General features: G+C 35.4%; 1 protein-coding gene and 1 long non-coding RNA gene across 5 annotated transcripts; both read left to right on the forward strand.

The window, feature by feature from the left end:
• Positions 1-345: 345 nt before the first annotated feature.
• On the forward strand, positions 346-16,773 carry LOC127863329 (uncharacterized). Of its 4 annotated transcripts, none has more exons than XM_052402750.1 (6): positions 346-367; positions 8,212-8,513; positions 11,149-11,365; positions 13,600-13,719; positions 14,336-14,485; positions 15,743-16,773. In XM_052402750.1, the coding sequence occupies exons 2-6, from the start codon at positions 8,262-8,264 to the stop codon at positions 16,048-16,050; spliced, it is 1,047 nt and encodes a 348-aa protein (XP_052258710.1). In that variant the 5' UTR covers positions 346-367; positions 8,212-8,261; the 3' UTR covers positions 16,051-16,773. The 4 variants fall into 4 exon arrangements, with proteins under 4 accessions (XP_052258710.1, XP_052258707.1, XP_052258708.1 ...); XM_052402747.1 differs by lacking the exon at positions 346-367 and adding an exon at positions 7,915-8,069; XM_052402748.1 differs by lacking the exon at positions 346-367 and adding an exon at positions 7,930-8,069 and having other exon boundaries at positions 8,215-8,513.
• A 614-nt stretch (positions 16,774-17,387) lies between these two features.
• On the forward strand, positions 17,388-19,957 carry LOC127863331 (uncharacterized). The gene is made up of 3 exons (XR_008041024.1): positions 17,388-17,414; positions 17,571-17,622; positions 17,675-19,957. It is a non-coding gene; the product is annotated as an uncharacterized LOC127863331 (long non-coding RNA).
• The last annotated feature ends 3,554 nt before the right edge of the window (positions 19,958-23,511 follow it).

Below are 23,511 nucleotides of genomic sequence, written 5' to 3' on the forward strand. Positions count from 1 at the left end.
CATGTTGTTTAATAAATTCGAGCAATTCCCTTCTCATATCGGTATCGTCATTTTAATTTGCATTAAACATAAATCACACGGACAAGTTTTACAGTTTTATCCATATTAGAGCAATATGCTATTTTAAATAAGCTAAATGTAATCGACTTTTAAGCACGTCGCGTGAAAGAACAATACATCTTTTTGTTTTAACGCCAAAGTTGACGGACGTTGTTTGGCGCGAAAAATAAGCTGCACGCCTTGTGTCGACGTCATTTTCTTAAGTTTTAAATCATTGGAGGTAAATGGCAACCTACAAGCGAGTTTACGTCTGATTTGTGTTGGACTTGCCCATTTTCCGGTAAAAAGACTAGTACAAATGAAACACGTGAGTACATTACCCGCGTGTGAAAAGGGTTTGTTTTCTTATACTTAGCGGAATGGCCTGATTAGGTCGCACTGGTTTAGTGGATATGGTGTCCGCCTAGCGGTCACGGGTTCGATCGCCACTGTGAAAGCGTGCTTAAAATTTCCCCTATAGAAACCAAGTACTGGTTTTAGTTACAGGAAACCGGACTCGAGAGCGTTTCAAATAAGCCTTATGCTTTCTATGAAATCGAGCCAAAATAAATTTAAACTAATTGCGTGATTGTAGATGTATAAACTATTTGCTTGATGGAACAATTTAATATCGTCTGATTTCAATAGTTGCTGTTTGAAATGTCGAACACAAATCGTTCCATCGTAGCTCGGAGAAATACCGAATGAGCTTTTCTGCTTTCGCTTTTGCTTTTAGACAGTGCGCGCTTGTAGTCCAAATAATTAGACGTATTAAATCTACCGATGTACCTCGACCTTCAAATACATAACCAAATCCAAAGTTATTTAACATGTTTTTAACATTTGAGATCCAATTTGTATAACTTCTATTGCAGTCGTTTAAAGCTTGATTGTAAACAACTTTCATTATGATATTTTCATTGTTAATAATTTTAAACCAGTATTTTATAATTTTAACGTACCTGTTTACATACAATGGATATCTACCTAATTACCGGTATCCGTAAACAGCTACATTACATGAATTTATTTTAACCTGTAACAATCGTTTACAAAATCTTTAATGTATGCGTAACTTTGTGAATTCCCATACTTATGAAGCATAACTCAATATGGAGCCAACAAAAGAGTCGTACAACTGACAAAATATTTTTGGCTTTATGTCAAAATCATTGCATTTAAACAATAATGTATTCATTGCCTTAAGGGCCTTATCAACCAAATGTTCCAGGTTTAATTAATTTTTTCCGTATAATTCAAAACCGTTCCTAAATAGTTAAAGTTATTAACCACTTCAATATCATTACCATTGTATGTCAGTTTTTCGTTTTGTTTTAATCCTCCCCTCTTCCGAAATACCATAATCTTCGTTTTCGCAGTGTTAACATTTAGCCCCCAATAATTGCAATATAAATATATGTTGTCTAAGTGTGTTTGAACTTCGGCAGGTGACTTGCCTAAAATAGCCATGTAATCAGCAAATAGTAATAAAATTAACATAATGTCATCTATATTCAAACCAGAGTTAATGTTGTCTTGAAGGTAAAGTTCAAGATCCTCAACGGATAAAGAAAACACAATCGGGGACATTACCTCCCCTTGCCTCAGTCCAACCGCATAACTAAAATAATCTGAATAAGATGAACATGAATTAACACGTGACTTAACATTTGCATACATATCCTTCACTATCCTAAGCAATTTACCTTTTATACCAGATTTAAACATTTTCAAATATAATCCATTGCGGTATATACTATCAAAACATTTTAACATATCGACGTATATAACATACACACGTTTATTTTCATTTAAATAATTTTGTACAATCGACATCAATATATGAATAGCATCAACAGTTGAATAACCTTTCCTAAATCCGAACTGCGCATCCGAAATAACAGTGTTTTCATTGCAAAACGTTTCAATGCGCTTGTTTAAAATCGTGGTAAATAATTTAGAAAAGCAACTAACTAATGTAATCCCTCTATAATTATTAACATCATTAACAGCACATTTTTTATGCAAAGGGATTATTAACCCTTCTGTCCACTTATCAGGGGAAAATCCCGATACAAAAATACCGTTAAACAAATCACACAAATGGGTTGATAAAATATCACTGCAATCAATAAAATATTCGTTCAAAATACAATCACTTCCCGATGATTTATAACGTTTTAAATGTTTAATTGCATTGTTAACTTCCTCAATAGATATAGGTAGGTCAAGTTCTGGAAATGCAGAATTTTCTAAGCCAAAATCATTATTTTAACAGAAATCTTCTGCTTCAGTATTGCAAAAATCAGACATATTGTTACTAAGGTTTTCAAAAAACTTTGTAAATTCTTCTAAAGATATTTTATTTTTAATTACGTTAGTTTTCGATTTGAAAAATCGCCAGAATTCCCTTGGCTTGTGTTTTTTTAAATTGTCAATCTCCAACATTTTTTTCTATAACAACAGGCTTTCTTCTTACGAATTGAATCCTTATAATGCCTTTTACTTGTACATAGGCGTTCTCTATTTAGATCTGTTTTACAAGAGTTAAAAGTACGTAGAGCTTCGTGATATAAATTTCGTGCAGTAGTGCACTCGTTGTCAAACCATTCTGCATTCTTTGTACAACTATCTACATTGAAACTCGGATTTGTTTTTATAAAAGCATGTTTTGGAAAATAACGGATCAGCAATACTGCGAATGGTTTCAGTAAATCCATTCAACACGTTATTAATTGACGTTCTACATGAATAATCTACATTTTGTACAATGGTATTAAATACAGGTTACATCGAAATAATTTGTGAGCGAAATTGCTCACGTAATGCATCGTCCCATTTATACTTGACATCGGTGAATGACTGGTAATCGGACGGGACATTATTACATAATATTGAAAAATGTAACGGGCGTGATCGCTAAATTCGTTAAAATCATGCACAATAAAATCAGATATACTTGAAAAGCTGTATTCGTTTGCTAGCAAATAATCAATTACAGACGGACCATTATTAGAATAAAAAGTATGTTTACAGCTATTTCCAACTTTACCATTAACAATGCGTAAACATGTGGATTTGCAAAGGTCCAATCATTTTACACCGTGGCTATTTAATGTACAATCTACTGAGGTCCTCACAGAGGTGTTATCTGGACAGTAATCAGCGTCATCATATTCAGTATTAATTCTATCATGTATAATATAATCAAACTTATTACCAATTCTGCTATTTAGGTCGCCAGTAACAAATATTTTACCAAATTTAGAATAATAAGTTATATCGTTTTCTTCAATTTCAAAGAGATTTACATTAATTGTATTATAAACTGGGGAATCATGTCCCCATATATAAGTAGCACAGATATAAAAATCATCTGGGATATTAAAAAATGTGCAATCAAATTTTAACCAAAGTATTGTATCATAATGATTTTTTACAATTGTAATGCCACCAGCTAATTCTTCTTTAATATAGACAACAAAACCACCATTATTTCTTCGAGCTTTTCGATGTTGAAATTTTCTAAAAAAGTTAAAAGACAAATATCCACTCAAATCGTTATTACTAGAACTACTCGTCCAGGATTCAAACAAAAAAACATACATCATAAGAACTCAAAGTATTTACAAAATTGGAAGATATTTTTTTAATATTCGTGAGACCGTTGACGTTCCACGACAGGATTGATACTTCACCACCGCCGTGATCCTACGTGCGCACAGGAGTGCCGTATACGTAAAGCGTATCGTACGCTAGGTATGCCCGTTTACCTAGCCGCCTAGCCTCCTTCATTTTCACCACCAACTGACGCCGTTTCGACATTACTTCAGGTTGAAATTGTTCAAAGACGCGGTACGCTGTACCGTCAAGCTCCTTCCACCTTTTCCGCACCATTTCCCGGTCTATAAAAAATAGTGAATTTGGCGACAATGTTTCTTACTTTGCCATGTATCGGCATTCCTGGGGATCGATGCACTCTTTCAAACTTGATAGAGGTTGCTACTTCTTCTGTAAGTTTAAATGCACTCACCAAATATTGGCGCAGCTTCATTTCTGTTGTTTCCGGCGTCTCGTTACCGTTTCCATTTGACTCCGGAACGGACGTAAACACCAATTTATTGCGCATAGATTGCGATTGTAGGTAGCTTACGTTATTCCGGAGTGTATTCCTTCTCCAGTTCCTGTACCCTCTCCGCTAGCTCCGCCGCATGGATGTCTGCCCCTTCCACATTGTCTTCCACTCGTGATACCCGCGCTTCTACCTTCTTGGACCTGTCTTCATGCACCACCCACAGCCTTTTAATGTCCTTTTCGAAGTTTTCCATTCGTTTTTCAATCGACTCAATAATGTTCATTTTCACTTCCAAAACACTGCAAGCGACCACTGACGGTAGTCAATAGCGCCATAACATCACGAATAGTGGGTTCGTCGCTTTTGTTCGCCATTATGCTATAATCTCCAACACTTCCGGATTCGCTTATAAGGCTTCCACGCCCACTACAACTCGGACTTTGTAAACATAAACTGTTCTCTAAATGTTCTACATTAAATAGCACTGAGTTCACTTTATTTATAATCTCACTTATAGGTACGTTACCGGTATCAGTGTCCGCGGACGGGTCTCTTTGTTTATGCACCTTGCTTGCATTCGGGTCATTGTCACTGCTGTTTCGCTCTTTTCTTTTACCGCTTTTTGATTTCGTCATTTTAATTCATAATAGTCCGATTGAAAACACATTTGCAACTACAATCCTATTAGTTTCCAATCAAAACAGTAATTTAAAACGCTATTATTTTGGAAAAATTACACTTTTTTAACCCGCCAAAAACCTGCGACCGCTCACACCTTCATCAAGTGACATACAGATTGGGCTGGGATTCCTCTGCACCCTATTTCCACGGGGAACAGCCAGGCACTCCAACCACGCCTTCTACACTGTTCTTGTAGCTCAGAAATATTGTGGTCAAATATTGTTTAACATAACAACTTTACATTTTACCAATTTCATTTAAAATCAGTTTTAACCGAAAACATGTGCGAGGATGGAAAAGTTACAGGTAAAAAAAAACAACTTATATAATTTCATCATGTAAGCTATCAGTGTTGTAGTTCGTTATGTTATTTTCGATTCAAAACGTATTAATTATCCCTTTTCTTGCTTCCACTAACGCAGCCGATAATAAATTTGTGACGACTCTATAGTTTTATTCTAAATTTAGTGTTCGAACCTGCTTACTTCACCATCATGTTCGCTTAATTAACCTCATTAAGTTAATAATGTTGCAAATTTAGATTTGGATTTTTTCTGTCATTAAATATCCATATTTGCGTGGGAAATAATTGATGTAATATAATATTGTTAATCAAAAACAGTTTTGCCGACCTTCTGCTCTATTTTTAGTTGTTCGCGTTAGCGGACAACTCATTTTTATTTATGAGCGTTAACGCACAAATAATGCAGAGGCAATTTTGCAAGTCAGTCAGTTAAGTACGATAGGAACCGTAACCCGTGACTGTCTGTGTGGATAATTGCAGTAAAATTAAGCAGACGACGAATGCTAAAAGCGTCTGCTCTAACACCGCATCTGCCTGTTTATAGTTCCCACTGGTACACTACATAGTGTGTATGTATTAAAAAGTATTTAACAGCTTGTAAGACAACATTGGCCAGTCTGGTGTGTATCATTGAAATCTGTGCATATTGGCTGCTTTCAGGGAAAACGGGACTTTATGCATGTCAAATAAGATTAGCCTGTGCACACTGATTAGCTGTATCAATTATTTGGAAAAAACACAACACATCTCGACCTCTGCTTTAAGACACTCTCTTTAATAAATGTGAATGGGTTGTGGTCATTTCAAACTTGCGATACAAAAAGCTATAACATAGTTTTGAAAACTTAGTTGCGTCTAAAAATGTTCAACAGCGAACAAATTCAATGCCTTCAGCGCTTTGATTATGAGAGCAAGTTTTGCAATCAGTCTGCTCTTAACTACGCTAGGAACGATAACCACCGCATGTGCCTGTTTATACTTCACCACGGGTACACTGCAGACAGCAGACAGCGAGTGTGTGTATGTTATCAATGGTGTTTAACAGCTTGTGCGACGACATTGGCCAGTCTAGTGTTTAACAGCTTGTGCGACGACATTAGCCAGTTTATCATTGGAATCTGTACATATTGGCTTCTTTCCGGGAAAACGGGGCTTAGTGCATGCCAAATAAGACTGGCCTGTGCACACTGATTAGTCTGTGCAATGCGCACTAACTAATCAAGGACGACACTTTCTGATTTTATGGTGGTTTTCGTTTAAAAAGAATCTCTGGTACTGGGATGACAATTAATGAATATGCATTAAGCCCTTTTTTCCCAAAACGAGGCTTAAATAATCTTTTTTTATGAATGATTTGAAAAAAAGAAGATAAACATGATAATAACTACATAGTAACTTGCTGACAAGGCAACTAAACAATATCACTTTTAAATCAGATAAACAACCAATGAGTTCAATGAGTTCTAAATTTTTACCTTGTGGCATTTTTAGTAAACATCTAAAAGGGACATTGTCACAGTTTGTCATTAAATGCTTAATATTGATAAATGTAAACATTGGATTTTAAAAGCTCCATTAAAAAAAAGAATAACAATAAAGAAACAAAAGGTTACCCTTAACTGGGCTCGAACCACTGACCCTGGAATAAAAGACTAGCGTTTAGACCACTCGGCCATCATTGGTCATACTATGAGAGATGTTTTTTAGACTTTATATGTATAAGCAATCATCGTAGTATGACAAATATAACGACAACAACAGAACTCTCCAAATTATTTAATCGTTTAATTTTGTAGATATACCAAAACGTGAAATGGTCCCTTTAATGTCTTCAGACTTGCAAATTGAATGAGTTCAATACACTGTCAGATATTACATCATTAATAACTTACAGGTTTAGTGGTTGCCTGTTAGCCTGGAGCCATTTGAATTAAGCCTAGGAAACTCAATTTCAAAAGTTGGTAAGAGCTTGGCTAAAACAGGGCAACTAGCTTTTTCAAAGCTTGAACAACTCAATCTAATTAAACATATATTACAAATTGGCGACTGTGGATCAATTAGGCCAAGGAAATGATTCAATTCTAGCTCACAACAAGACATGTTGCATTCAAAGTCTGTCATGTCGGCAAAATTGTTGCTCAATAATTTAAAGAAAATAGATGAAGTATTAGATACACATAACACAACATGTACATGATTCTAGACTTGTCATTCTTTAGCAAGGCAACCACATTTCTAAAGATGGTTGCCTGTGCAGCAAACAATTGCGAAAAAAAGAGACATATTGTTGTTTTTTTGTCTAAGTTATCTCTATAACATAAATATGATGATAAAAAGTGCACACATATCTCGACATGTGCTTTAAGACACACTGTTTATAAATTTAAATGGGTTGTGTTCATTTCAAACTTGCGATATAAAAAGCAATAACATAATTTTCAAAACCGAGTTGCGTCGAAGGTTATGCAATAGCGAACCACGTCAGTGCCCTCAGCGCTTTGATTGAGGATGTCAACGGAATAAAACAACTTTGCTTGGTCTTCTCAAGCGGACACGTACGTGCATATTATAAGCAGGGACCTATATAAACATTTGTTAAGGTCCCTGTAATAAGTGAAACGAAGCTATTTTTATCATTCCGATCATTAAACCGCATGCACACTGCCAGTATTTTAATTAAACCGTAGGAATTGTATCATTTATGCGTGTCTCATTAACACATGTCTGTGAGTGTCATTGCTTTATTAAATTATATAGAAAATCCGACAAAAACAGTATCATTCGACAATATTACTTTTATGATTTGGCTTATTCTAATTGGTCTGCATTGTTAAGGGAAAATAAGCAGCGAATACACAGAGCGTGACATCATGTGACATTCACGCGTACATGGTTACAAGTGACGTATTGGTGGTTATATAGCAGAGAGATTGTGGCAGGTAAACACACAAATCGATTTTCGCTGAACAGGTAAGCTCGGGAATTTTGCAGTATGATTTGGTTAATCATATGTACTTATTGATACAGGTAAAAGGTGAATTGGCGAGTGTTGATGTATATAACTTATTAGTCGTCGAGTGTTAAGGTATATTAGTTACCTGTTATTTTTCAGTAGGAATACAACCATTAACGAGTCAAAACATCGAACAACATATTCTCAAAATGGCGTCTTGCTGTAAGAGTCGTCCATGGTTCTTACCTGTTGCGGGCTTGTGCACAATTGCGCTGGGGCTGCACATATTTGCGCTGTTCCATCCAGGATGGATAATGATGAAGCGAGACCTCACGGAAATTGTCAGGACGGGGGGATTTGCCGAGCATTTAGAAGTGAAAGAAGATGACCTCATGTTTAAGCCTGATGCCTCAGTTGTTGAGGAGGAAAAAGATATAAATGAATGGATTAAAGAATCCACCGTAAGTATTATTCGAAAAAAAAATTAATGTGTTGTATCTTATATAATGCTTATTTTAATCGACATCAGACGCGAAACAACTCCGTTTTCTTTAACAGTGTACATGGACGCTTTCGTAATACATGTAAGCAGGAAATGGTAATTGTTTACTTTAGATACTGTTGCACCCGCATGTTGTGTATGTCTTCCGTTATCTGATTAGGCGCATTATGTAATTACATTGAGAAGCTACACTCCTTCTTATCATAATCATTGTATTTGAAGTCCGTATACGCAAGCGATACTGAAAACTATGTGTCCGAATGTTATAATTAGCATAGTATATATAGAAACAATGAATTATTTCGTTTTCCCCAGTGACTGGCATAATTATGTCTCATCGTGATGACGTTATTTACTTTTTTAGTATACATTTACAGAAAAGCGCACTCGCCTTCAAGGTTAAGAATTTAACGGGTATTTTTTCCTTTGAAACTCTCGTTAAAACACATTTATGACTGTTGTAAGGAAACATAACCCGTAAACAAAGACATAAATTAGAACATTACAAATAGAGGGATAAAGGGCCATGCAGCGAACGCCTGGTAATTTTGTATATAAAGTAAATTCGATGTGTAATTTTCACATGACTGAACTTTATATAATCCTTTACTTTATATAACTCTTCTCAGCGCTTGCGTGAGCACACGGTGTTTACTTTATTTAATCCTTTATATATAACTCTTCTCAGCGCTTGAGTGAGCACACGGTGTTTACAATTTACATTTAAGTTTACGATATGTACGCCGTTGGATACAGTACTCGTAAATCAGCAAATTGAGGAGCATTCGCACATGACATACAGACTCATGTGACCATCGCTTGGCGAATTAAAAAAAAGCCAGAATTATGCAGAAATTTGCACCGCAGCTTTACGACGTGCAAACCAATGATCTATGGTGCAAACCACCAAATTTTCTTGTAAACGTTTCTTTTATTCCCCGCCAAAGGCGGAGGGGGTATAGAATATATCGATAAAGAATTGGCGTTGTCCGTCCGCCCGTCTGTAAGTCCTTCCGTCTGTCACAAACTAGATATTTTTTGCCGATATCAATTCAACGGATGTTCTTGTTTTTTCTTATAAATCTTGACCGTTACCACATTTTTTTTGTTTACGATTGTCATACATTTACTGATTGTAAAAGCTCAATTATCTAACGCCTGAATGTACGGCCGTCAGAATATCGTGGTTCAATTCCCACATGCGGAGGTGCATCTGGGTACTCTAGGTACCAAGCCGAAGACGTGTGTTTAGAAGTTTATGAGGTTCTTCCGCGCCTGACGCTGCATTATGTGTTGACCCGTAGTGTGCCCAGTACTTCTACCTAATTAACCTACTCGTCTAGACTCACGAAAGTTTGGGAGAATTTTAAATTATAGATGCCATGTCCAGCTATTTCTAGTTGTTAATGAAAGATTTTCAATTTTTGTGTGGTATCGTGTTGTGTGAGGAAGTACCCCGCTGTGCGGTATGATGATACCACACCAAACGAGTCTGCCTCCGGCAGCGGGGATTTACCCTGGGTTGCCTAGGTGACAAGCGCGTGTACTAACCACTGCGCTACCGGTCTTAACATAATGCACCGTGTGCATTAAAGGAATTTATTTACTTCGAAATACACACAATGGTGCGAAAGGTGAAATAATGGCCGTATTAATAAAACTTGTCGTGCAATTGTTTCGTATTTTACCCAATGGCCCCCATTTGCATAAAATTTATTATTATAACAATATTAATTCAAAGTTAGCTTAATTTGTTTATATGTCGTGGTTTATAACTGTAACTTTTAATAAGCAACAAGAAAACCCCCTAAAAGAACTGATATACAAATTTTTACTTAAATTCATTGCGTGAAATTGAATGGGGGTAGGCATATTCAAAGTGTAATTTATTGAGATAGGAACGGTAAAACTTCATGAAATTCATTCAGTGTGTAGAAAATATGTTGTGTTAAATAAATATGTACAATATGAGCATTTCATCACACTACAAGTGACATAAAACGTAATTAAAGTGTCTTGTCACTGAACCATTTGTTGTCGTTTTTTTGCCATTTTATCCATATAAGTGCATATATTATTGGAGATCAAAGGCACAATTCGCTTTATATGACTCTTTTTTATTCTGTATCTACTAACACAATCCAGTCCAGTGCGTTTATTTAGTTAATTGTCAATAAATATATATATACCATTACAAAAAACTATATATTTTGGATATAGGGTAAATCCATAGAAAACGCCCAAGCGAGCCAAGGGGTAGGTGTATTCAACAAAGTATAAAAAGTCAATCAGGCGGGTAATTTTTTTTTTAAATTGTGCAATTAGTTGTGATATACAATCTACTATGTGGACATAATAACAAAGAGTGTTTCTGGAAAAGTACCCATTAGGCTCCCACTACATTAAGAGCACTACCGTTTCTCCGTGTCTTTACGTATTGAATACAGTTTTGATATGCGTTATCAATGGAATTGAATGGGAAATATATAATTTATAATAGAAGTATTTACAAAAAAGGTTCTCGGATAATTTTTTCTCGCCAAAGTATAAAACTCGATATTTGAACAAATTATCCGCCATTTTTGTAAAATCAGATTGACCTGAATCGCATTGAGTTCGGGCTCCATTTTGGTCTTTGGAATGCCCGTATGTGTGTCCGTGAGAAAGAGACGTCGACCCTTCGCATCACGGAAATAACCGATGTCGAGACGGATGAGAGTAACGTCGCTCCGAAGGTCACGGAAGAAACCGACGAGGAGATCGTCCAAAGTGTTCCGAAAATCGAGAAGAAGTTCGAACACCGCAAGCACGGTAAGGCGTTGTGTTCCTGAAGATTGTTGGCCTTATAACAACGCTTTTTGAAATTTTTACTATTGGCCATTGCAAAGTATTTCAATGGAGCACTTACCGGTAGTTGTCACTGAAGAACTATTTATCACATGTCATACCCTGTTTCCCATGTAATATAACCATTAAGAATATATTTATCTTACATATGTGTAATATACTTTTAAAGCGTTTTCATTTGCTTATTTTCGTTCGATTGACCAATCGCATTTTGTTATTTTGCTGAAATGACGTTGCAACGTCAAATGACGTCTCGAAATGTAAACAACGTTCGGGATTTATCATTATGTTTGCGTAAATATTTATTTAATTTGCTGATTTAAAAGCAAGTGATAAAAAAGATCTGACACTCGTCATTTCATACCATATTTTATTAAACTCGTCCAGGAAATTCGTAAGTAAGCTCGCCAAAGGCTCCCTTACTAACGAAATTCCTGAACGCGTTTAATAAAATATGGTATGATATGACAACTCGTGCCAGGTCCTATATATATATATGGTATAGCCTATATACAATATTATTTTATTTGAATGTTTGATAAGATGGCAATTAAGCGATCTTCTAAGTTTGATATAAAAGTGGAAATGGGTAAATCTAACAGACGAGTGTTAAATACTAGATGTTGTTACTTTAACGACTTGTTGATTTAATGGACATTAATGATGGTCCAGAACAAAATTTACATTCAGCAAACATTACCAATGCATCGAAAGCTTTATACGAATATGACACACTGTAATGTGAGCGACAGAACATGTGAAACACAACATTATTGGAAAAAAGCATGACGCATTCAGTTGAGACCACATTTATCCTCAATCTTTCTGTGCGGTCTATAAATATAAAGCTTACACTTGGTTTTAGCGGTAGAGTATCCTTCCTTTGTGACCGAAAAGTTGTGCATAGCCATTTTACAGGGAAGATAAATAACATTTTATTCATGTACACGAAGTGCATTGTGATCTTGTTTTGATTAAAGGTGTACTCAAGTTTAATCGTTTAACCCGGCTGTATATATTAAAGCGGTTTATTTCCCGTTCGAATTACCAGTTTAGGCTAGATTTAAACACATTATTAAAAATACAAGGCAATGATCAGGTTAAACTAGTTTTATAAATATTTTAGAGAGTTTCAAACAAATAAAATAGTTTAATATATAAATTTACACGTTTTCGCACTTTTCTGAAACCTCACTGATTATGTCTCACAAATCGCCCCATTATTGCCAGAAAGAAGGTGTAATGAACATGATATGCATAGAAGTCATGTATTTATTAATTTCCGCGGCTTTGCCCGACTCGCTCATTTGAGTTATAGAAACAGGACTGTCAATAAGCGGTTCCAAATTCATTTTTCGAATCGACCATTCAGCACATATAATATTGAATGTGTATGGTATTTTGTCTTCGAATAATCTATAACGGACATCCGACCCTACCTACCTATTATTCGAGATAGACCATACCCCGGTTTGTAGTTTCTCGATTAGCTATGTTAATTTAGTAGTATTAAACCGCCTTGATCCCGGATCAAGTTGCCCAGGAAACGATGGTGTGCCATATGCTAAATGACCACCATGATATACCGGTAGCTGAAATTCGGCTCAAATGTTTGGTAAAATAGATACAGTGGCGCAGCCAAGAGTCACTTTTTGGCAGAGGTAGTTATTTGGGGTCAGGGGCATTTGTTTTCCTGTCACATATCTTGTTCCTAAAATGATGTCATTTCAGCCACTTTTTCGAGGAAATGACAGGAATCTTTTACGCTTTATATAGCTATTTAAGTGATTTAAGTTGTAATATGATTTCTCTAGTCGTCATTTGTACTCAAAATATAAGTCAACATGATAATAAACAAAAAACAACAAAACCTACGCATATGTTTTGACTCTTGAAGTCTAAGGAAATCATATACAGTTATTAGACAACAAGATTTTTTTTATTACATACGAACAGCCTTCCAGGTAGTTTTATTTCCATCAAGTAACATAATTATTTTTCGTGGGAAATTTATGTTCGTTTCATGGGTTGACCGATTTACGAATTTAAAACAAACACAACGGAAACTGACCGACGAAAATCCTTCATATTTTTCAAAATCAGAAATCAACGAATTTTTGTGTAATAAAAAATCACCCCCGCGAAAGTTCATGTCGACGAATATAAAAGATTTTACAGTAGTTCTCAACGTGTTCCAGAGAAACACTGCAACTGCAAGAAGATCTCTACCGCGTGCGCCCTGCTGAACTCCTACGTGTTCGAGGACCCGATCAACTACGGTGGTCTCCTGAGACGTAACGAGGTCCTCTCCAAAGAGAGTAAGCCATTTTGTTGACCTACCGTATTTTGCATAATCTAGAAGCGTAGCGAAATGCTCTTCAAAAAGAGTATGCCGTTTTGTTGCACTACCGTAGCTGGCTTATGAAGAATTGTGGTGAATGTCGTCTATAACAAATCTAGTCACTTACGTAATTAAATCACGAGTTACCTATGTAAAGCCTCAAACAGATTATTTGATCAGTAAATGAAATTAACGATAACAGTTTATACATGACCTACAAATATTTTTTAATTTGCCTAAAACATCTACAAATAAAATCTTATTGTTTTCTTGTTTGAATTTGATGAAACAAGTGCATTCTGATGAAGCAAATATATATAACATGCATTACACATTTATGTTGCCGACGCTGTTTAACTCTTTGTTTTTATAGTGTATCGTGACATCCGTCCCCTCATTTTTAGACATTTGCTTCCCTACATAATATATACCAGTTATGGGTATTTTAATGGTAACATCTCTACATAAAATCTAATTGTGTTTATTTTCCTTGTAAGAAATAAATTCTGGTTGAACAATGTCTTGCATATTTTTTGTTCTTTATAGTTTACTGTATCTTGACATCCTCCCTTTCATTTTTCCGCGCTTTCCAGATTTCGGCTACGCCAGCCTGAAGGAACACCAATGGGAGCTGTGCCTGGCGCTCGGGTTCCACGCGCTGGCTCTCCTCTCGTCCATTGGAGGCTTCTGGAAGGGCTGCAGGTGCGGGGCAACAGCCACCGTGCTCTTCTTGCTGCTCGCAGGTAAGGCTCCTCAATGCCATGCATAGGGGTTAGACCAAAGCTTTGATGTCTTTCCTCTGCAAATGTAAAAAAAATAAAGATAGATACAATATATCTTGTTGGGGCAGCGATTTGGTAATGCCCAACCATTTAAAATGAATTTCCACAGGTCACGAAATTTCGTTTTTTTCACATGCCGTCACATTCTTCTTTTAAATAGATTTAAAACAAATACATTTTAAATTCTACCATTGTTTTAATAAGTGAACAAAAGTAAGAGTTGGACGCCGAATTTACGGGAATTTATGGTAGTTTAATTGGGAATTCTGATCGCCATAAATAAAATCGTCAATTAAGGCAATATTCCCGCCGGTAATGCGGCTCGTAATAGTTCAGCGTCGAATGAAGGGGTATTTATGGAACCGTATTTTTCTTAATTTAAGATTCAAGTTTTCACCAGACAAAAGTTGCCTGCAACTTAAACTCCCTGCAACTTTAACTCCGGTGCCTCTTATAACTGGACTGAATTAGAAAAAAGTTTTAAGTTTGGGAATACTTCTGATAATCCGGCGCGACTTTCATCCCGGTAAATACGGGAGTTTAAAAGGGAATAATTAAAAGCTTAAATAAAGCTAATATTCACCGCAGATAAGGCGGTTCGTCATAGTTCAACGCCAAATTTATTGTAATTCGCGATATATAAGGGAATTCTGGACGTCATACCGGTAATTAAATGCCTCAATTAATGGAATCATTTCCGAAGCCGAAGGTAAGGTGGTTCGGCATCTTTCAACGTCGCATTTAATTCGGTTCGTCATACATAAAATGCCTTATATTAGTCAATAGTACCTGCACGTTACTCGGTTCTATTATAGTTAAACGCCAAATTTAATTGAATGCTTGACTACTTGTCATAGTTGTACGAAAAATAAAATGGAATGTAAGAGATTTCAAGAAGTAATTACTCGCAAATATGACGAGTCGTTTCAAGTTCAAAAAGCCCAATTTATGTGCCAATTTTACACATACTAATATAGGTCGACAACAATCAGGAACGCATCATAGAAGAAACATTGCACGATATCTTCAATACCGTATACTGTAATGTGTCCAACCGTTATAACTCAACGAAATTGCATCACATCTAAAATACGGAATACTGTCAATACTCATTAATGGACCAGAACTAAACCATATAAAGCGCAAATTTGGACAATTCAAACTTTAATAAGACGAATGCAATATTTCCAAAGTCAAAATGTCATTGCGTTATTTCAGCTTTCCTGACGATGGCGCCAATTAGCCGCTTCGCACGCTACAGCGTCAACAAGAACAACGCCCAGATTCCGGTCTACGTCATGCCGCCCGTCTCCGTAATCATCGCCGGATGTGGCTTGTTCGTCACCGTCATCGCCTCGTTTGTCGCCTTCCTAGGCACAATGAAGAACTTCCGGGAGAAGCGCCCCGGAAACTGGTACCGCTTCAACAACGAGCTCGAACTTCCTGTGGACGAGGAGAAGAAATCGAAGCTGGTCTTCGTGAACGATCCACTTCCGCCGAAACCCGGCATGGACGTAACTGCGTAAATGGAAAATGGCGGGAAATTTCGAGCAGGTTTTTTTTGTTCTTGTTACAACCTTTTTATTTGGAGTTTCAACGATAGAGGGACCGAGCGTTGGGAGTATTTTTTTCTAAAATGTTGTATCCTTTTGTGAGATAAAAATGACGGGAAGGAACGTCGGACGTTTTAATTCTTTAAATGTTGTATAGTTTGTTTAGAGATCGAAAAACGTATGTAATACTTATCTTAAAGAGTTAAATTGCAAAAACGATCAATTTCCACATGTTTTATAATATGTTTTTCGTGTTTTGTTGATTGCTTTACTTCAAAATATGTAGTATTTGCAATTTTTAAAATTTGAATTTGCTATTTGAAAAAAAATCCGAAACTGTGATTTGTATTTTTTTATTGTTGTAAAATATGTTTATTTCACACAACTTTGTATCTGTAATGAACGCACATCTGTGGGTAATTTTACCGGTTTAAATATACTAATAAAGGTCTCTTTTATTTTTAAATAATCTCTGCGAAAGGAGTTATAAGTATTTTAAAATTCGCTTCTATTTTACTAGATATATATCAACATGATTCAAATATTAAATTTTGTGGTAAATTTAGGCTAGCGCATCATGCCTTCTTGTTCTGAAAATATTTGAGTTGTATCACTGAATTTGTAAATGCATTTTGTATACTTTGTATGATACTGTTACTAACACTGTTTCACTTTTATTAATAAAAAATTCTTCGACATGAGCGTTGTCGTGCTTCAAAGATCTGTATAGCATTGTTCATATTTTAAATCAATCTTATGATTTTTATTTTTTATTGTATGATGTAATCATTGACAAAATTTCATACTATTCTAAAAGCAAAACCATACATTTTCTAATTTGCGTACTCATCATTGCCTAACCAATGTCATAAATATCTCGCCTGGAAGATTATCTATCCGCCGACTTCATCACGTGACTTAGCGCTCAGACTTTTTAGACAACCTTAACACCACAGTGGCGTCTATGCTTATAGGTTACGCGACATTCTAGATAATATTCATGAACAGTAGCGTCTATGCTTATAGGTTACGCGACATTCTAGATAATATTCATGAACAGTGGCGACTATGTTTATAGGTTACGCGAAATTCTAGATAATATTCACGAACAGTGGCGTCTATGCTTATAGTTTACGCGACATTCTCGATAATATTCATGAACATTGGCGTTATGCTTATAGGTTACGCGACAATCTAGATAATATTCATGAACAGTGGCGTCTATGCTTATAGGTTACGCGACATTCTCGATAATATTCATGAACAGTGGCGTCTATGCTTATAGGTTAAGCGACATTCTAGATAATATTCATGAACAGTGGCGTCTATGCTTATAGGTTACGCGACATTCTAGATAATATTCACGAACAGTGGCGTCTATGCTTGTAGGTTACGCGACATTCTAGATAATAATCATGAACAGTGGCGTCTATGCTTATAGGTTACGCAACATTCTAGATAATATTCATGAACAGTGGCGGCTATGCTTATAGGTTACGCGACATTCTAGATAATATTCATGAACAGTGGCGGCTATGCTTATAGGTTACGCGACATTCTAGATAATATTCATGAACAGTGACGTCTATGCTTATAGGTTACGCGACATTCTAGATAATATTCATGAACAGTGGCGTCTATGCTTATAGGTTACGCGACATTCTGGATAATATTCATGAACAGTTGCGTCTATGCTTATATGTTACGCGACATTCTAGATAATATTCATGAACAGTGGCGTCTATGCTTTTAGGTTACGCGACATTCTAGATAATATTCATGAACAGTGGCGTCTATGCTTATAGGTTATGCGACATTCTAGATAATATTCATGAACAGTGGCGTCTATGCTTACAGGTTACGCGAAATTCTAGATAATATTCATGAACAGTGGCGTCTATGCTTACAGGTTACGCGAGATTCTAGATAATATTCATGAACAGTGGCGGCTATGCTTATATGTTACGCGACATTCTAGATAATATTCATGAACAGTGGCGGCTATGCTTATAGGTTACGCGACATTCTACATACTATTCATGAACAGTGGCGTTTATGCTTATAGGTTACGCGACATTCTAGATAATATTCATGAACAGTGGCGTCTATGCTTATAGGTTACGCGACATTCTGGATAATATTCATGAACAGTGGCGTCTATGTTTATAGGTTACGCGACATTCTGGATAATATTCATGAACAGTTGCGTCTATGGTTATGGGTTACGCGACATTCTAGATAATATTCATGAACAGTGGCGTCTATGCTTATAGGTTACGCGACATTCTAGATAATATTCATGAACAGTGGCGTCTATGCTTATAGGTTATGCGACATTCTAGATAATATTCATGAACAGTGGCGTCTATGTTTATAGGTTACGCGACATTCTAGATAATATTCATGAACAGTGGCGTCTATGTTTATAGGTTAAAATGACATTAGCCATCTAAATGTATATTTCGGTAAGTTAAACATGCTCTCAGACGTTTGCGCGGATGCCGACATCCCAAAGTTACCACGTGTAATATAAGCAATGCATAACACTTCTCATATGGTATTTATCATGCTATTTGTGAAAATATTACAAAACATGGCTTTTTGTTTTTGGCACAATATAACGATTTATAAAAAGGATTTCGATACTTTTTGCAGAGCGGGTTCTTAAATACTCCCTGTTTTTACACATATGCACGGTTTTACACATGATATCATTCATATTACACATTGCTTGATGTTATTTATCAATCTTTAAAATGGAAAGTACTTCAAATAATGTAATTTTCTGTTATAAATTAACGTACTATAACGGAGTTTTTGGTTATCCTACATCATGAAGCTGCCACTCGCGCTTGTCAAGATCATGTTTTGGCTTTGTAAGTGGTATGAATTCAACGCCTCTCAATAATCAGGATACCATTGCGTGAGTTACATAAACGCCACTGACACTGTTAAACTCTAATTTCATTTATGCTTTTTTTCGAAGAAAAAACCCCCAAACTCTTAGACATTCGTCTTTTCTTGGAAAATGGCGAACAGGTCGTTAGCAACCGGCCAATTCGATCAATCGACCGGTGATTGGTTGTTCGTAATTATAGTACAATCCCTGGGGAATTAAATTCCTCTGATGTTTCAATCATTATTATTTGGCTTTCAGGTTTACTGTTCATTGAGGTCAATAAAGGTCATGGTCAATGTTATTTAAAGGTCATAATGTAAATAAATGCTACAAAATTATGGTTTCTACCCATAAAAATGTTAATTGTATTACCTGTTTAATCGATATATGCTCAAATAGTGTTTTTTAATATAGTGCCTTCAGTGTTAAAGAGAAAAAAATTCATCTCAAGGCCATAACTTAAATGCTCATTAAATACAAAGGCATTATGTGACACCACCAACTACGTAATTTTGCTTAGAAACTTGAATGTAGGAATAGTTGTTTGTTTAACTTAATGATGTAATTATGCTTATTTAACTAATTACCTTTATTTAGTTCAAGGACTGAATAAAAAACTGATGTTCATTATGATATAGGGCCTTGCCAGTTGATTTTTCAAATGTATAACCGATAACTATTTGAAGTGTTATAGTCTTCGGATAAAACTATTCGGATAATTGTATCATTTGTTCTTGCTCATTATAGCTCATCATGATAAGTTAAAAATAAAGAAAAAACAATTTGTAGGTCACCGCATTCAATGTTTTGAAAGTGTTATATATTTCGGATACACCGATTCGGATATAATTATATTTGTGCTTTATTTTCTTTTTAAAGTTTCTTTGTTTAATGTTCTTGTTTAAAAGGCTAATGCCGTATAAGTATATTTTACTGTAAATTTTTGAATATACAGTTTTATTAATAAATTTTGAAACAGAACGATTTAATCAGATGGAATTTATTTTTAAGTGCCACCAAAGTTTTTGTTCAATACATAGTGTACTACTTTGGTGTATTCAGCGATCCTTTCCAAAGATAATAGTTAGTCAAGGTCAACAAGACTAATACCAAGCAATATATGTCCCCTAACGGCTCCACCATTGTCAGAAATTCCACCATTGTCAGAACTTTTTCATATATTTGTTGCCATAGCAACCAGAATTTTTGACGCAGGAACAAAATAAAATGACATGCATAATGTCCATATTGCCATCTATCCATATTTCAAATTTCATGAAAAAATATAAAGAACTTAAAGTTATCGCAGGATCCAGAAAACCACCATTTGCAGCAGTATTTCTAGTCTTTTTGTTGCCATAGCAACCAGAATTTTTGACGTAGGAAAAAAAAACGAAATGACGTGCATAATCTCCATATTGCCATCTATCCATGTTTCAAGTTTCATGAAAAAATATGAAGAACTTTTGAAGTTATCGCAGGATCCAGAAAAGTGACAGACAGACTCACAGACTCACAGACAGACAGACGCACAGAGCGCAAACCATAAGTCCCCCGGTGAAACCGGTAGGGGACAATAACAAGTGTATGCTTTGAAGAAAATACAATACGTTTTTCAAAATATTTCCAATTTATTTATTGAATTATGTTATGTTTCAAACATATTCTGCCAATATACCAACACACACAATTTTCAAAATTAACTTTCAATAATCATGTTGATTTCATTTGATATGTTAAAATATTTAAGTACTAGATATATAATTGTTAAAATTATAATCCGTTGCATAACAATAGTACAACATGTTAAAAGGTAAACATGAAGATTGATAGAACTCTAAAAAAGTACATACATGTTATGCATGTGTTTATACAAACAAAATATGTGTATATATGAAATAGTGGATCACAGAACCTGCCAATAACAAAAACAATATAGATCTGGGGATAAATCATACGTATAACAGAGTATTTTTATTTTGACTCGTTCATCTTTAAAGGAGTGCATTGTAGTTTCATCAATACTGACACAATTAAAAACACCATAAGAATATTACAACATGTTAATCTAGTCAAAATGTGGTTTGATACAGTCATCTGAACTATATGTTTCACTTTAGCTGTGTGTAAACGAACGTAGATTTTAAAAATCATTTCTATAACTCACAGAATTGAAATTAAACGTCAACTTAACCAAGGTAAGTCTCGTTTAATTTTTAAATTCTATTTCGTCTAAAGAATTTCTGTCGTTTTTAAATGAGATTTCAAAGCAATAATTTGATAAACAACGGCATACCTTTTTCCTATTTATCAGCACTCTATCCCAAGACACCATCTTGAAATGTATCTGTGCTTTTTATCTTCTTACAATAGAACTTTGCAAAAGTTCTTTCATTTGACCACCCTGCCTTGTCAAGAATTGTTGATACTGGTACATGATTTGCATGAGCTGTAGACACTGCTGCACTCCTTACACTATGTGCTCGAATTTCCTGAACATCTATTCCAGCTCCCGTCATGATAACTCGAATCCATCGTGATTTGGTGTCCTTACTGACTGATTCGTAAGGCTTAACATAACTAATAAACAATTGTTTACAACCATTGACGTTTCTTGCACTACTTGTGCGACACAAATATTCTTTTAAAACAGTAAATACACATAGTTTCCTATCTGGAGGTTAGGCCTTTAAAGTCATAAATGAAACATTATAGTTAGACCTGTTTTGTTTCAACGAACTAGAGAACTGAACAACTAACTCGTTTCTTCACTTCTTTAAGTGTTTTACTGGTGAAAGTTTACTCAAATATTTAAGCACAGGTTAAAACTCCCATATAGCTGTATATTTTGGTTTAGGTGGCTTCAAGTTAAAATTCCTTTCATGTATCGTATTATAAGAGGATGTGATCCGATTCTGAATCCTTCATAATTAATACCAAGAGAAAACAATGCACCTCTGGCTGTGTTTAAACTGTCATAACCAAGTCTATTGTTAAACTGATCAGTTAAAACTGCAATCACTTGTGCCACTTTTGGAGAAAATATATTGATTTGCCATTCACTACAGTAACAAAACCATCTTTATATGAATACCTGGTACTGTTTCTTTGTTCCTCTTTTCCAGGAACACATAAGTATATTGGTAGACTGTTCTGAAATGCCTTGTTTTCTAAAACTTTCCCAGACACTTTGCATACAATCAGCTTGAGTTGTTTCCACTGTGGATGTTCCGTGTCTTGATATGGAAGTTGAAGTAGCTTGTGCCGTTTCAGGATTATAATTGGTATATCCACCAGAATTTCCATCAACCGTGGGAACCACGTCTGCGTTGGTGCGATCACAATGCCTGTTGCCTGATCCCGTCTGACTTTCTGGATGCATCGTCCCAACAAACTGAAAGGAGGGAATAAATAAACACAATTCCATGTATTCCAATAACAAGAAAATGCATCTATGAGTTGTGCTTCTGGGTCAGATTTCCAGGAACAGTAACAGGATATTTGAACATTTAACCTGGTTGCGAACAGGTCAATGTCTGGTTTTCCCCATATTTTACATATATTTGCAAAAATTTTGGAATGTAATTTCCATTCCAATGTATCATTAAAATGTCTAGAAGCTTTGTCTGCTTCACAATTTAGTGACCCTGCAGCATGGGAACATGCTAATCACATGTTGTTTTCTATACACCAATTCCAAATTTAAACAGCTATTAAATTGCATTCTTCAGATTTAATACCACCCATATTGGTGATGTAACTTACTGCTGTGGAATTATCAGAAAAAACGTGAACACTTTTATCTTTAAATTTCATCTTAAACGACTTCAAACCAACCAGGATTGCTTTTTACTCTAGGCTGTTTATGTGAAACAGCATTTCTGTGTCTGACCATCTACCACCAATATGTATACCTTCGCAAACTGCACCCCAGCCATCTACAGATGCATCAGTATAGAGCCTTATATCTGAATTTTCTCTAAAGATTGTTCGTTTTTGTTTATATAATTCATGTATCCACCACATTATATCCTGTTTCATACAGTCTGATATGAACATTAAAGCATGGTAATTACCCTGGTTTTGTTTCAGTGATAGTAATTTTGCATTTTCTAAGCTTCTATAATGCAATTTTCCATATTCAACAGCTGAAAAACTGGCAACCATTAATCCAATGACTTTGCAAATTGTCTAATAGTTGTTTGTTAAAGACATACCCATTCTTTACATGCTTTTATAATAGTATTGTGTCTTTCCTTTGTCAATGTAACTGTCATTGATAATGCATCAATGATATTACCTAAGAAAACAATCTTTGTAGATGGCTCAAACACAGATTTTTCTTCATTTATTATGAAGCCCACCTTTAACATAAGATTAACAGTATCTGATACTTTTTTCTTACACTCATCTTGTGTATCACCACATAGTAAGCTATCGTCAATGTATCCTGAGTTTACATGTCCCATGTTTCGTAATTTAGCATAAACTGGTTTAAGAAGTTTTGTGAACAATCTAGTGCCTTCCGATATGCC

Source organism: Dreissena polymorpha, unplaced genomic scaffold, assembly GCF_020536995.1.
Source record: "Dreissena polymorpha isolate Duluth1 unplaced genomic scaffold, UMN_Dpol_1.0 chrUn005, whole genome shotgun sequence".
Classification (NCBI taxonomy): domain Eukaryota; kingdom Metazoa; phylum Mollusca; class Bivalvia; order Myida; family Dreissenidae; genus Dreissena; species Dreissena polymorpha.

Coding starts and splice junctions, on each gene's coding strand:
- LOC127863329 (XM_052402750.1), top strand. CDS start 8,262: ATGGCGTCTTGCTGTAAGAGTCGTCCATGGTTCTTACCTGTTGCGGGC. Junction 11,366..13,599: donor GTTCGAACACCGCAAGCACG/GTAAGGCGTTGT, acceptor AACGTGTTCCAG/AGAAACACTGCAACTGCAAG. Junction 14,486..15,742: donor GCTCTTCTTGCTGCTCGCAG/GTAAGGCTCCTC, acceptor GCGTTATTTCAG/CTTTCCTGACGATGGCGCCA.